The 15,871-nt window shown below is 43.5% G+C and overlaps 1 protein-coding gene across 1 annotated transcript in view; it reads right to left on the bottom strand.

Annotated features, from left to right (window-relative positions):
- LOC8029609 (coiled-coil domain-containing protein 50) overlaps nucleotides 1-15,871 on the bottom strand; it is a 101,679-nt gene that overhangs the window by 3,923 nt on the left and 81,885 nt on the right. Inside the window, exons 6-10 of the mRNA XM_040211204.2 lie at nucleotides 10,810-10,976; nucleotides 7,879-7,914; nucleotides 5,632-5,790; nucleotides 3,409-3,482; nucleotides 1,356-1,597 (exon numbers count right to left, since the gene is read on the bottom strand). Of these exons, the coding sequence (XP_040067138.1) occupies nucleotides 1,356-1,597; nucleotides 3,409-3,482; nucleotides 5,632-5,790; nucleotides 7,879-7,914; nucleotides 10,810-10,976 (678 nt within the window). The remainder of the gene's footprint in view (nucleotides 1-1,355; nucleotides 1,598-3,408; nucleotides 3,483-5,631; nucleotides 5,791-7,878; nucleotides 7,915-10,809; nucleotides 10,977-15,871) is intronic.

The raw sequence follows: 15,871 nt of genomic DNA, 5'->3' as shown, positions 1-15,871 counted from the left end.
GCTCGTTACGCCAAGAACCTGTTATGAGTGGAATAGCACTCCCATGTGATAAGCCCTTCTTGAAATTTGTGGTTCCCCCCATGTTTGCGTCTTATAAGTGTGCTGCACAGTACTGAACTTCTGCTAGTCATTACTGCTGTGAATGATGGCTTGAAGTGAAGTGTGGTAGAATCTCTACAAGTAAAATCTTAAAAACTTTCGAAATAATGCAACTTTCCCAAATATTTATTCGGTTCCCTCGTGTCTTCATATGTTGCTTACTAAAGCTTCACCGTTTTGCAGTGGCACAGACGTTAGGCTTCCCCACTTCGCACCGGTGTGCTAGGAGCAGCAGTTGATGAAAGGGCTCCCGAATTTTTCGCAATCTTACAGGCGGTCATTCTTTTGTAAAGATTATACTAGATTGACCCAGAATTTTAAAGAACATTGCTGAAGACGAAGGTTAACCTATATTTGAATAAATATGGTAGCTCTCCACAGCAATGAAAGTTCCCATTAAATATACTGGTTTGTGAGAGTTGCTTCCAGCCTTATCTACAGGCACACAAAAGTGTAAAAGGTTGTTAAATTAAACCGGATTACGAGTTTCTTCGCGGTAATCCCCCCCAAAATCTATCAACAGGGTTCTATTCTAGCTAGAACTCTGATCTTTGAGCATGCTGTAATTTGTCGGCGATGCTCCAAAAGCTTCATTCTTGGAGCATTTTGTCGGCAAACACTCGCGGCGGGATTTCATGCCGGCCACACAGACTTGGTACGCGGACGCTTTGGAAGCAGATCAGCTCACTATTTGCCTTTCCATCAAGATGTTACAACTGCAGAACGGCCAAGACAATTTTAAACTTCCCCGAACTGTGTTTTTAGCTTCTTCACTATACGTGGCACACTAAAAGAATTGGGAGACCAACAGAACTGCAACCAAAACTTCCAACAAAAATCCGGAAAGAGAGGATAGGATATCTGTCGCCCTCGACGCACGCGATGACTTGTGACCCACACGTCGTGCACGTGTGTTCCTCTTTCTTCCCAGTGTACTGACTGCAGTCACCACCGATGCAACCGGTTCGCCGACCTGTAGTACTCCCATCTCAAGTACAGATTGGCCAGTACAGCCTGGAAGAACACCTTGCAATATGGACTTCGACAACAAAATAAAAAATTAAAATTGCTTGCGTCAACTCGAGAGTGCCACTGCGGTGGTATGCTCCCCGGTCTCCGACCGGTGTGTTTACCATGTCCTCGTTTGTGGTGCCCCAATTTCCGCCCGTGGATATCTCACTTGTGTCGCACTGCCACCCGCTACCATCCAGGCACCGGATTCGCACTTAGTTGCAGAGCACGCTGGAGCTACGCACCCATGGCCGAGGGAACGGTGCTGCTGTGGGTGCTGCTGAGGGTGCCATTGAGGGTGCCGTTGTTGGGCGACCCCCGGGACGCGCTGTGGCCGCTGCCCGCGCTACCCTGCCGCTCGAGCGAGTGCTTCTTGCGCCCAAAAGTTGGGTCCAGCTCCGCCGCTATGTTCTTGATGCCGGGAGACACCAAGTAGGATGCTGCCTCGTCTCGTTCCTCCCTCCGTTCCCCCTCCTCCTCCCTCAGCCTGAAAGAGCAGGCACATGCACATTGTTTCCAGATTCATCGAGTGCGTAGTCCCGTTAACAAACGTCATTCTTCCAATCCCTCATTTGTTCACTTACTCGCAAAACTCTGCCTGCTGCATAACTAACCCGTTAAAACCGGGACTCTAGCCTAGGCAAATCTAGATCAACCTTACCTGGCCTAGCCTCATCTGGCCTGGCCTTGCCTGGACTCGCCTGATCGAAACGTATGTCCTAATTAAATCCAACCAATCCTAACCCAACATAATCTAACAAAACCAAACATAGTCTAACTAAAACAACATACAATCAAATGTAGTCGTACCATCAGCAAAAAAGAATGATACAGCAAAAAGAAAGTGTGAGGTCTTTAAATTAAATAAATTAAACTTTGATTACTGAACAATTGTAATAATTAAGGGGCAGCAGAAAGAGGTAAGACAGGATCTTATGTCGGAGGCAATTCCACTCCCCCTTTGCTTTGAAGAAATTAAATATTGGAACTAGAGAGCACTAGAATATGTAGTTTACGGTAAAAGTTGCACTAGTTTGTAGCACAGTTATAAGAAATAATTGTTTCTGTAATATAACCGTAAGAAAATAGTTTAATAATTACCAAAATTACCTTTAGAGAGTTGCAGAAAGAAAAAGAAAAGTCAGTTTATCAACATAATTATGTCACAGACTTTAGTTTCTTCAAATAAACATGCAGGTTTTTATTTGTACAGAGTGCCAGACTAGGGACATTTAGCACATGAAAGTTAAGGCCCGTTCACACTCTTGCGACCTCTTAAACCTGGGTTCCTTAGAACTTCTTAAACCAGAGAACACACTGGCGCCATCTATCGGGAAGCAGTGTAAACTCGGCGGTCCGGCATACTTTTTTTTTATTTCTCGCGCATTATCCTTTCTTTCTTGGCTCGAAAAAATTTTGCTAATGTTATAAACGAGCCTTTCTATAAGTATTACGCACATTTGACCTCGGAAATCCCGCAAAACCTTCGCTCTTGTGAAATGCAGTTCCAGGGTCACCGCATAGATGGCGCCACAATGCCAGTGTGTTCCCTCATTCTATAACATTTAAGAAGTTTTAAGAGATCTCGTCTCTCTCAGTCGTACTCGGTCGCAAGAGTGTGAACGGGCCTTTATCCAGCACCTCAACTGGGGTGTTGAATCCACATTTATGCATCAGCCGTGTTAAATGAACTGCTACTGCCCCCCCCCCCTCCCCCTCCCCCCCTTGCAGAAAGAGTAGAAAGGCATGACACATGATACACATCAATGCACTGCAGCTATTTGAAAAAAGCTGACCTTTAATTTAGCTACAATCCTATATATACTATTTTACCCACACCTGACTGCACCGAATAGTAATTGTTGATCGTGCCTGCCATCACATTTGCATCCCAAGTGCCTTTAGGTCGAAGAAAGTAAGGGAATTTACCTATTGGTTCACAAAGTTTCAATTGCTATTTGTTAGAAGGGGCATAATGATATTTGCTGCTGTGCTTGCCTCATATACACTAATACAAAAATTAAGAACACCCTCTGTAACAAGAAATGACCCACATGTCGGCTGTGCCAGCGGTGGAGTTTGGTGCAACTGTGTGCCGATTGGCAGGGTTGAGCTCCTCAATATATATACTAATACAAAAATTAAAAATACCCTCTGTAACAAGAAATGACTCACACGTCGGCTGTGCCAGCGGTGGAGTTTGCTGCAACTGTGTGCCGATTGGCAGGGTTGAGCTCCTCAATATATATATACTAATACAAAAATTAAAAATACCCTCTGTAACAAGAAATGACTCACACGTCGGCTGTGCCAGCAGTGGAGTTTGGTGCAACTGTGTGCCGATTGGCAGGGTTCAGCTCCTCAATAGTGTCCTGCATTGGAAGTGAGAACAGGGACACAAACCTGCTTGTCAATCGCTCACTCAAGAGGCAAATAATGGAACCTCAAAACTACCAGCATTACTGTCACCAGTGCCTCAGGCACAACTTATTTATAATAAACACTAGTAAACTTTTAGAAAGCCAATATATTATTTTCTTTTTTTTGCACTGTACACATGCTGGTGCAAACCCTTTAAAAAGGAAAAGCACTAGATGGTTACTGCAAAACAAAAGAAACGTGTGACTGCTCACTAAAGCACTTGCGTTTTCCTCCTCAAATGTTACAATTATCCCGACTATGTCAAGCGTGCATAAATTCATTTCAAGTAAAGTGCCCATTCCTGATTTTGTTGGTTGTCTTATGACTAAGGGTCGGCATATACTCAGGATTTAAGAGTGTGAGAAGAGACATTATCTAAGAGTCCTCGCGATAGACATTCAGGAAACCAAACTGGCATGCAGAGAAATTACAACCTTCCTATCAGTATTATTGACCAATGCCACATGAAAAGCTTGAGACCTAGGCACGTGTCTACTTTCCCACAGGAGACAAGGAGAGCCAAGTATAAATTGATGAAAACTAAGGAAGAGGCATATTAATAATGGGGCAGAGAGAATGTTCACAACAAGAAAATGACCTGGGCTGAAATGGAACTCTAACCATGTGAATGCCATCGCTCAGTTTCCCGTTGCATTTCCAAGCCAATAGACTTTCTTGGTACCTTATTATTTCTCAGTCTCCTTCATAAAATCACAGTTTAGCCTCTGCACTGTGGGAAAGCATAGGCGCAGATGTCATTAATAAAAAGGTCAGCCCACCGGTACCAGAGTAAATCTGCTAAGCACGCAAGTACCGCTGACAACCCCAACAATTCCCGCACAACACTGCTGGTTTACATTATGCGCAGTCATTCTGAAGAATGATACGCCGGCAAAGGACAAAGGATTCCTTTACATTGCCAGGCTGTCTTTTTAGTGTGCCACAGAATCTCGGTTCTCTCTGCATAATAAGCTCTTATTGGACTAAAATATGCCGCAACATAAGATGGGCAGTAAAAGCACCCCTTCCGGCGCATGCGCGGCCAAACACGACAGAAGGCAACGAGTGCACGCTGGAGGCAGAGTTTGTCCTGCAGACCTTATGTTGCAACAGACTAGAGCTCAAGGCTGGTACACACACTTGCATTTGAGTGTGGTTTAGTTTGTTGTGAGCGCTTGTGACCTGTGGGAAAAATAAACCCAGAAAAAACGCTCCCGAATTTAAAGAAGAATAAACCCCAAAACACAGAACCTTGGTTGCAATGTTGTCGGAACTATTTCAAGCCCACAGTAAATGAATTATTCGTAGAAAATGAGGAAATATACCATATTTACTCGCATAATGAAACATAAAGCATTGCCTCCTCAATAGGGAGTTTCACTATGTGCTTCCGATACCACCAATAACTATGCAGCGCATGCATAAAGGGGCCTGCAGAGAACTGGGTATTGTTATTGGAGTTACCAGAAGGATCTACTAAAATAACTCCTTGTTAAAGCAACCATCTTTTCTTCCCTAATTGTTAGAACCGACCCGACTGTGTGAAATATCCATACATTCACTTCGAGAAAATGTCAATTGCTAACCAATTACACATCAGCAAGAGGCAGCACAAGCGAGTAAAATTTGAAAGTTTTATGAGCCGAACCAACAGAGGTCATCTGGCACGCACCGGCGAAGGGCTGAGGATTCATTTCAACCACCCGGGGATCTTCTGACATGCAACCAGTTACACAGTTACACGGCACCTTCTCCACAATAAGTCTCAGTCAGATTACCGGCACCTTGGCAGGGATTCAAATCGTAGGCAGTTATTTTTCCTATGTAGGCTGGCGCTTGGTTTCTGTAGGCTGACACTTTGCCTCTGTAGGCCGGAACTTTGGTAGGCCTGCACTTTGTCCTGTAGGCTGGCACTTGGCCTCTGTATGCCAGCACTTTGCCTCTGTAGGCCGGCACTTTGAATCGGAGCCACTGAGACGAAAATGAAGGAAGCCGAGCTTCTCTTGCACACCTGAAGTTGCAACAAACTAGAGCTTAGAGCACCCTGTGCGTTCCCCTGGTGTCACCGGGGCAACTGCCAACGTCAAAACGAGCGCTTACCATATCCTGCTGCTGCTGCTGCTGGAGCATAGCCTTCTGGCGTGCCCTCTCCCTGGCTCTGCGCAGCCGGGCCTTTTCCTGGTCCTGCAGCATCTTGGCCAGTTCTCGGTCCTGGGCCTCCATGGCAATCTGACGGTCCTTGGCGCTCTGACCTCGCCTCTGCAAACAGGTACACAGGACGGCAATCCCTCAGACACCTCGAAAAGATGTGGATTATGCAGATGTGGTCCAGGCACAGCCCCTCCTCTGCATGCAGCTACATGAGTAGGTGCTGTCATGCTTGTAGTTAAGGGCGTGCATAGCTGGTGACAGGTTAAAAATTTAGTACATACTCCCCCTCAAATGCAAGCTTTCTGCCTTTGATAAAACTTTGTTGCAAGCACAGCTAAAGCCCGCCGGAAGGCGGAGCTTGTACTGAATTAACAGCCTGTCACCAATGAGAGTTAAGGGTGTGCCAAGAATGATTTCTATCTGCATCTATACATTCAGAAATGGTCAAATATGGAAAAGAAATTCACCTACAGCATCATCATCATCATCATTTATTTTCCTTGAGGACCCGCAATCGGTATTACACATAAGAGTGGGCACACATATAAACAAAAAAACAAAAAAGAACACGAACACAAAATTTACACAATACTAAAACAAAGTAGTCTAATTTGACAAGTTAAAAAAGAAGATGGTAGTAGCTGCTACAAATATATTAGTGCTATTTGTATTGTGTTGCATTATCTGCAAAAGCAACAACAAAAATCAAAATGAACAGAGAAAGTTCTGCACATTTCTCTTGCACACTATCGCCATTAATTGTGGTGAAACCCATCCTGAAAAAAAATAAAATAAAACAAAAATATGTAAAAGAATGACAAAACTGCCCTTTTAATAATATGCATGAAGCATCATCTCTGCTAGTTTTTGCATGGCTTTAACTGTAAGAAGTTACCATTATGACAAAAGTAGTGCCCAAGTAAATTTAACGGATACCTCTCCACTACCTTCTGTCTAAAGCTTCTGTGGTACCATCACTATTTTTGTTCTGTATGGTGCATAGAGTTATTATAATCTACGCTAGAGGTTCAAGTGGCGCTACTGTGTTGCTGCAACTTGAAGCAGACAGCAAGCAGTCGGAAATTGACTTCCGGTAATGCATTTCTATGGGAAAAAGCGAGTGCATTTTCTCTCTGCGCTCGATTATAAGAGCAAATATCACAAATATTTTGTATGTACTGGCACATTGGAACATTCCTCAGTCACGCAGACGAAATAATTAGTCAGTTACTGCGTTTTTATTTAAAATTCGTGGCATGAAAAACGGTGCTAAAACCGCTTCGTACGTGTATTTATGTGCACTGTCGGACACTGCTAGCGCGAACACGGCATCAACGCTTTCCACCATGGGTGATATACGTGTCAAACGAACGAAGGACATGTGGAAAACCAAGAGAGACGGCAAGAACTATGCAGTAACACTGGATGAGTAACTCCTTGTGCATGCAGGCGATCAAAATAAATTGAAAGCCACGTAATATAGTCCGATTTGCAATAAATAAGTACTGCTTTATTCTTTCTCCTCATGAATATGTGCAAAGATGCATGTTCTGGATTCAAATCATCGACTGCACTCTCCAAATCTTTGCAAACAGAGAGAAGTCAGAGAACAGGTGCCCGATAAAAACTGCCCGACATAGGAAATAATAAAAAGGCACACCATTGTAGTCCACATACTCTATTTCTTGCATTAGAATGTTTTTTAACCGATCTTAAAGATGCACGACGCAGTCATTTTTATAGCGTGACAGGACGGGCATATAAGCAATATGTAAGCGCCACCAAAATGCTAGCGAACCTTGAACACACTCAACATTCTTTTCGATCGTTAGCTTGCTTAGAATCGTCACTCGTTTTTACATACCTGCCATGGAACATAGATTTGAGCCTGAAATATAACGAAGCTTAAAATCATTCAGTGGTAAAGAAAAATGCTGTAATTAAATCAATTACACTTTTACAATATTAATAAACGTACATACTATCTGGTACAACCGAAATAATAAAAGTTATTCATGTTATTTTCCAGAGAAGAGACAAATTTCACGCGCGTTTTCCCATAGGAAAGCACAGGAGCACCGCAAAAGTAGACTGGTTGCTGTCTGCTTCAATTTGCCTCCCGGAAGTCGCATAGACACTAGCGCCAGTTGAACCTCTAGCATACATTATATTAACTCTATGGCTTGGTGTACTCACCTTAGTTTCCTGCTCTTGCAGTAGTCGTGCTAGCTCCTGTTGTGAGAAACAACAGACCAACATTACTCTCTCGGGAGAAACCTAGAAAAAAAATACAAAAATGGCAGACCTTTGTTTACTTCAGTGTTTTGTCAGTTTACTGCCACAAACTACTATTGATACAGTCCTGTCTCATTAATACAGACATCATTAATATAAGTACACTGTTATATAATTGAAGTTTCCGGGGGCAAATTGGGTAAATCGATGCATTCTTGTCTCCTTAACATAGACAACTCACATTAGGGACAATGAATTTGGGAATAGATGTGTCTATATGAATGAGACATCACTGTACCACTTTTGTTTCTCAGCATTCTTCCAGTTGAAAGCCACTGACCATCTAAAAAGATTCTATCCTAACACTTCTAAAATTAATTTGCATCCTTCCTGCCACCATCCTTCCCGCCTTGCTCCGAGTGAATGAAGTGAGACCTTGCTTAAATTAATTAATAATTTCAAATTTTATCCAAGGCTGCCAACCTGCTTACTCAATAAAGAGGAGAGTTTTTAAAATCTCGTCTCTATCACATCTACTTCACAAAGCTTCTTTCAGTAGTGCACTTCAAGCTGGACTGGTGGCAACAAAGCACATTAAGAGCTTGCACCAAAAGGTGTAAGGAGGTGGTGGCATGTAGGGGATATAGCTGTTATAGCTTTCGCAGCAAAAGCAGGAGGAGAAATTCCTGTTGCCACACTAGAGGCAAATTCCAAGATGGCAAAGTTGACTTTTTTCACATTCAGAAGATTTTGACAAAAATGATGTGTAATGAAAAGTGTTCTTTATGTAAGATTGTTCAAGCATCCCCAAGGGGTTTATTTTGGTCAATGTGAGAGCGAGAGCATCTTCAGCTGCTGATTGGATGTCGTGACCCAGCTTGCATGTAATCAACCAATCAGACATTTTTGACCCGTTCACATGTTCACGATTGGGCAATATTTTGGGGAGAAGGTCTCACCAACATACAAATACTAGTGTGAAAAGTCTCGCAGCATCCGACGTGCTTGTCCTCAGTACTCCTTCATCCACCGGTCGTTGTTAGCCTCTGTACGATGACAGAACAACTTGAGATTAGCAGAAGTGCGGGTCGTCAAAGGCTCTCGACGTGAAAAAGCAGACGAACAGAAATTCAGCCAGCATTCGATCTTGCCTCATCATGGTCTGTGGTTTGTAGCAGATGATTGACATTTTTTCCTTTCTGTTAGCAGACGACCAACGGTATTTTCCTGTGTTATTGCAGTCTGAAAATGATGCTTTGTAGCAGACGAACCTGATACTTCGCTCCCGTTAGCAGACAAACCGTCTATGAATGCCACCTTCGCTTGCTTTGCAAGAAACAAGTTAGATCTCGCTCTCACTCTCGCAATGACCAAAGCCAGTCCCCGGGGTTCTTACAACCTAAGGAAAATTGACAAATGACCTGTGTGCACACAGACCCATAGCATAAGATAGCTTCTTAATATAACGCCCTTAAACTATCTGACCTGAGTCGAGCAGTAGGAGCTACTCTGACTTGAGGCACGCTACATTCAAGTCATGACTTCAATCAAACATTATTTAAAAATGGCAACTGCTTCGAATGTGAAGAAAACTTGAACTTGAACTTTGTTTCAATGATAAAGTAAGCTTGTGAAAACATTTAAGCAGGTCTGAACCACCTGTTGATGCATAACTGAGCCATACACTCCTAGTATGTCCATTTTTTCTTACAAGGTTTGTAGTCTTCTGCACTGCTTTATGTACTGCCTCAGTGCTGAGACTAGAAAGGGCTCCTCAGCTATCAGTCAAAACAAAGAAGGGCTTTTCAGGATTGAAAAAATCCTGGAATAGTGTCAAAATACTTGACTCTTTCAAGTTGAAAGAATCACAAATGTTGTCCTTTAAACTGAAGCCAAAACTGCTTGATTTCAGAGACATAACAATTTCGTGGAGTAATCGCTAAGCTACTGCCGTGAAACCCATTTCATAAGCTCGCCTGCGAAAGGGAGTCTACCAAATGGAAACAAAATACAGTAAATGATTTTAGTTTCCTGGCTCAATATTTCTTGAATTTTGCAATGTGCGGGTTCTGGGCAATACTCCGTAGGCGCAGAATTTCTGTGAGCGAGAACAGTATGCCACGAATTTGTTACCGTAAAGTAACGTGTTTGTTCAACAAATTTTTCTACACATTTTTCTAACCACAAAATTTGCGAGAGTGAAGTGCAAAAAACAATTTAGAGCTCTTCCACTTCACGTAAAGATGGAGGACCAGCGAAGCTGTTATCTTTACAATGCCTAGGACAATGCCTAGAGGACGACATCTAGGACAACCTCAAGGATGACGCCTAGAGGTTGACCTCAAGGACGACGCCTAGAGGTCGACCTCAAGGACGAAGTTTAGGACGACCTCAAGGATGACTTCTAAGACGACCTCAAGGACAACTTCTAGGACAACCTCGAGGACGATGCCTAGAACGACCTCAGGGACAACGTCTAGGACGACCTCGAGGACCATCTCGAGGATGACATCTGGACGACCTCAAGGGTGACTTCTAGGATGACCTCAAGGACAACCTCAAGGACGACCTCAAGGACAATGTCTAGGACGACCTCAAGGACGACTTCTAGGATGACCTCAAGGACGATTTCTAGGACGACCTCGAGGACAACTTCTAGGATGACCCCAAGAGAAATTCAGCCTTTCCACTCTGGTGAAAACTAGAGTGGAAAGGCTGGAAAGGTTGCTGCCGTTGCTTATGGATGGCGGTAGCTGTCCTCAGCTTTGTGCCGACATTCCTTTCCCTGCAGACACAATACTGGGGAAACTAGCCCTTAACAGCTCCGCTATAAAAATAGGTCATTTACACTATGCAGAAGCACAAGTAAGGCAGGAAGAGTGGAGAGTGTACCGCGTCCTGTTCCTCCTGAAACCGGCGGAGTTCCTCGCCCTCCAGTCCCGGTGGGGGTTGCAGGCAGAAGTCTGAGAAGTCAGAGTCCCGCTCAACCGTCTCTGCGTCTGCAACGCCACTCTCTTCTCCCAGGGAGAGCCTCCGCAGGGCAGCAGGCAAGGCGTCGTCTGCAACACGGTCGCTGCATCCCTTACAACAGCTTCTTAGAAACTAAAGCCGCAAGAGTGAAGGCTGCTTCACATGTTTGCATCTGATTGTGATGAGTTGCACTGCAAGTGCTTATGATGGGAGAACACAGTGGCCCCATCTAAAGGGTACAGTTATCGACAGCTTAAGAAACGCTCAGCGTGGCGATCCTTGAGCATTTGATTATTTCTCTGCACCTAGCATGATTGCTGCATTATCCAAAAAGAACACAGAAGAACAAATTACAAACCGAGAAGCGTGAAATACAGTTTGCGCATCAATCTTTCGCTGTGGGCTTGAAAGAATTCTGACGACATTATAAGCGATCATTCCACGTAGACAGATCATAAATTTGATCTCGTAAATACTGCAAAACCTTCAGTCTATAGATGAGGCCAGTTTGTCAGTGTGCTCTCTCATCATAAGCACCTACAAACAGCTGCGAAGCAGTTGATCACACTCAAATCCGAATGTGTGAACCAGCGGGGAAGATACTAGATGCACAACATCAGAGGCAGCGATGGTGATCTCCATCTTGGTCTTAAAAATTTCCACGGCAATGGGATAGATGGCGGCACCTGACAGCTAATTTTCTAGGTTACAGTAAGCTCGCGACAATTCAAACTCGCATATTTCATACTTTTAGTTAATTGAAACAAATTTTAAAATTTTGGTTATCTCACAATGTTTTTAATGTATTCATAAGCCACTTAATTCAAACGTTGTCATGTAATTCATACTTTTTGTTCCCGCGGCCCCGTTGAGTGCGTTTCTTTCCGAGAACCGGTGCACTGCAGAAAGGCAACACCCGTGGAGCTTGCTTCCGCGGGTGTTGCTTCTCCGCAGGGCACCAGTGCTTGGTGAGAAGTGCACTCAACGGGACTCAAGCAGGGCACACATGAGCTATCAAAACGGGCACCACGCGGAAATTTCCACAACTTACTTGTATGCTGTGACAGAGCGGCACGGCATAAAGCGCGAAACACATGTACGACGAAACCGTCCGATCCGACGTCCGACCGCGCAATACGACGGTCGGAGGCGAGGGTCTTCAACGCTCTCCGATGCTACGAAAACCCTCTCCCTTAAGGTCATTCCGGCAGTCCGCACGTCAGATCGGAAGGTTTCGTCGTACATGTGTTTCGCGCTTTAGTCTACGTCACAGCATCCGTGCCAGTTGCTATGAAAATTGTTGCGCGGTGCCTGTTTTCATCACTCAAAATAGACAACTTCTTGGTTTGATAAACAAACTTAATTTTGCTTTAAATTGCCATGTACTGTCTAAAAAGCCCACGATAAACAACAATTTTGAGGGATAAATAAACTTACTATGTCATACATTTCCAAAATGTTTCATGCAAGACATACCTGCTTATGATCAGTAGGCCTATGTAGAGGAAATCATAAAATATCTGCTTTGTATGTGTAACCATTCGTATGGCAAATCACTTTTATCTTGCAACATATTTATATAAAATTCTGGTAATTCAAACTTCTGATAATTCAAACAAAATTCGTGGCTTGCTCAAGTTTGAAGTAATGAAAGTCTAGTGTAATCACTCTATTCATTCGAGCATGCTGATTCAAGTTTGGGATTTGGTGTGGCGATGTAAATATAGGCCTAGATTACTGAATGTGGGGAAGGAAGTGGCTCAAGGATAAAGTTCGCCGCAAACTTTATGCATTTGAAATGCCTCCCATTAGAATAGTGTTCTCGAGAGGCAGTAAAGGTGCTATCACACCGGCGATGTGCAGCAGTCACACAATGACTTTCATCGCAAAAGCGACCATCGGGAAAAGAAAGCGACGCGTTTCGAGCAGTCGCTTGCTGACCCGGCTTTTTGCAATGCAATCTAGTCGTGGAGCGGCTGAGCCAATCAACGGCATTCGGAGCGAGAGTTTTCAAGAAGCGACTTGCTCATTGCGCACGCCAATGTGACCATCTAACTTTTTTGCGGTGTGATCTAGTCGCATCGCGCGAGTGATTTACATCGCCGGAGTGAACGCGCTTTAAAAGCGGACAACACCAGAATCTCGTCCGAGTGTGCCCTACAATTCTTGGTGCATTTTGGTGCCACACAAACGGAGCCAGCTTGAACTGTGTTTGTGGTAATGCACATGATCCTTTCTGACGAATTGTGGGAAAAGGTGGCACAGAAAAAACCACGGTGCCACCTTTGTAGCATAAGTTACCATTACAGTGGCTCTAGTAAAAACTTAAACTGAAGTGTGCAAGAATGCAATGTGGGAATATAGTTTTGTCTTTGCCATTAGCTAAGGGTTTCCCAGAGAATGTCTGGTACATTTATAAACACACAATGACTATAAGTAGCTTCCAAGAAAACCGGGATACAGTGAAACCTCAAATATTTTCCTGGAGTAGATTTCAAATGTTTATGTGATAAATGTCTTAATGCCATTAATACCTAAATTTAATGTTAGTTTTCGCATTCATAGTTCCCCTTGGAACACAGAACTTGTTTTTAATATGGAGGCGATCCTGTGCATGCTTTTAGAACGCAGCTCTTAGGCGCTTGTTTCCGGCTTGAGCGGCGTCGGCGTAACCGCAAGGTCACGTGACCCCTCCCCCCTACGCGCCTTCCCCCCTCCTCAAGAGCTGCACTCTAATTTGGCGTTACAAGGCTTTCATTTTTTCAGTTTTTTTTTTTTTTTTTTTTATCAAGTCATGTCAAAGTTGCTTTGCTGGCTTCTTGCAATGATATGTGCTACTAGTAGTCTTTCACCTTACCAACAAAATCCACCATATAGTGTACAATACACTTTGACTCCATGTAATTTATTCCTTGGTCAAAGGATAACATTCTGTTGGCTCTCTAAACATTATTGCTAAGGTAAAGTATAAGGTTAACATATAAATAAATACACTCAACAGGCACAGTCAGATACTTACAAGCCCACAAAAGTGTTTTGAGTGTGAGAGACCCTACAGAAAAGGAGAAACTCAGCATGTCACTAGTGAAAACCACAAATCCATATATGTAATTTAGAAGCTACACATCAATTCATTACTTAATGCTGAACCTATATTCATATGTACATGCAGTACCAATAGTATAAAATACTTGATTCTGTGCTATTTATTTATTATGGTAATCCCTTCCAAAGGGAGCCAATACTAATTTTGCTATTTATTTTGTCGCTGGATGAAATAGTTTTGCAAATAAGCATTCCCCATACACCTTTTCCAGTTCTTATCACAAAACAGAAAAATGTGAAGTCAATGGGACGCGGACACATGTGTGGCATCTGATCTTTTGCAGAAGGGTGTTGCTGCACATGCTCAGAATGCTTCCTACAGCCCAGTAGACAAAGATAGCAGAAGGTGATAATTGGAATGTTCGTCGGCAACTTTTCGCAGTAGCAAGCTGAGTCGTCACGAAGGGGGCCGAGCAGCAAGTCGCAAGGGGGGGGGGGGGGGGGGGGGCAGGCAAAAGAAAGGAAAAAACAAAAAGAAAGTGAAGACATTCTTTGTCCAAGTATGGGGATGATGCACAGTGCCAATAGACCTTTTGCTATATTACCCAAGCATCAAGGAGAAATCAGGGATTGGTGTTCCACGCGCTACACGTGCCGACCTTAGCAGTAGTAACTTTTCTGAAGCAAATGGCATTTGCACGCGCGTTCGTCAATGCCTTATTTTCGTTATTTACTTTGAATCTTTTATACGGGGAAGGCGTGTGCGTGTGGCGCGTGGAACACCAATCCCTGCATGCTCTTTGACGCTTGGGTAATATTGCAATAGGTCTATTGATTGGAAGTGCTTCTTGTACTTGTCTAACCTTATTAGATGTAAAAACAGCACTGCGATCCTTGAGTCTGCGTAAGGAAGTGACAGGGAGAGGAAGGGTGCTTTCCTGATGCCATACCGGAGTCTGCATTAAACTGCCTCGTGGGTTGCTGGCCCCTGGTCCATAGAATAAAGAAAGCCACTCAATCGAACGTAAGGTCCAGCAAAAAATTATAGGTTGAAGTGGTAGCTCATAGGGCCAATCGACCTCAAGACCCATATAATCATGAAATGTGTAGGTCAGTCAGTCTGTAACTGCTAGATGACCTTCAAAAGAAAAAAAAAAAAAAGCCAAGCAGGCGATGTGAGAAAGTGCAGAGCGGAGAGGGGTGGAAGGGGCAGGCAAAAGAGGAGCAGGAATAGGTGGTGCAAAAAGCATGTGCAAAATGTGGAAGAGTGGAAAGGGCAGGATAGCGTGCTTCCCCTCTCTTGATGACCCAGAAAACTCAGTGCAAAGGCTTGGTATCTGGTGGTGCTGAAGGGAAGTGCACGCAGTGCCACAAAGAGATAATGGTGTGACATAATCTGTTTCCATACAAATCCTTGTCCTAAGCACCACCTGAACTAAGAGCACCACCCACCCTATAAAGCTACCGCATTTAAACATGTTTGGCAGAAGAACCAAACATGCAGCCAATTTTTCTAACTTACTTTCACCCAAGTTTTTTCTTGGGCTACTTTCTCAAACCCTTAATCTGCCAAAGATGCACTTGGCTCATCCAGAGATGTGCACTTCATTAGCCATCCTGGGAAAGTCATATATGCAACATTAAAGCTTTTCAAATACTTTGTTTCACTATATATTGGTAACAAAGCTACGACTAAAATGCAGGTGGCTCGCTTTGAAATGTGTTTAGACTGCGCAGGCTTTCACTTGAATGTCAAATGAAATATAGATGAGCGAGCCTTTTATATGGTCGAAAATTCAGAACCATTCAATGATACTGGAAAACAAAACAGGATACTATAAAGGCGTAAAAAAAACTCCGTAGCATTGGACTCCGGAGTAAAGCTGTAGCTACAGAAAGCAAACTATGCATAAAAGTATGAATAGACAGTTGCCACTCA

The sequence above is a fragment of the Ixodes scapularis genome, unplaced genomic scaffold (genome assembly GCF_016920785.2).
Source record: "Ixodes scapularis isolate PalLabHiFi unplaced genomic scaffold, ASM1692078v2 PGA_scaffold1__304_contigs__length_218370807, whole genome shotgun sequence".
Taxonomy (NCBI): Eukaryota; Metazoa; Arthropoda; class Arachnida; order Ixodida; family Ixodidae; genus Ixodes; species Ixodes scapularis.
Note: the sequence above shows the minus strand (reverse complement) of the source record. Positions and strands in the feature narration are given on the sequence as shown.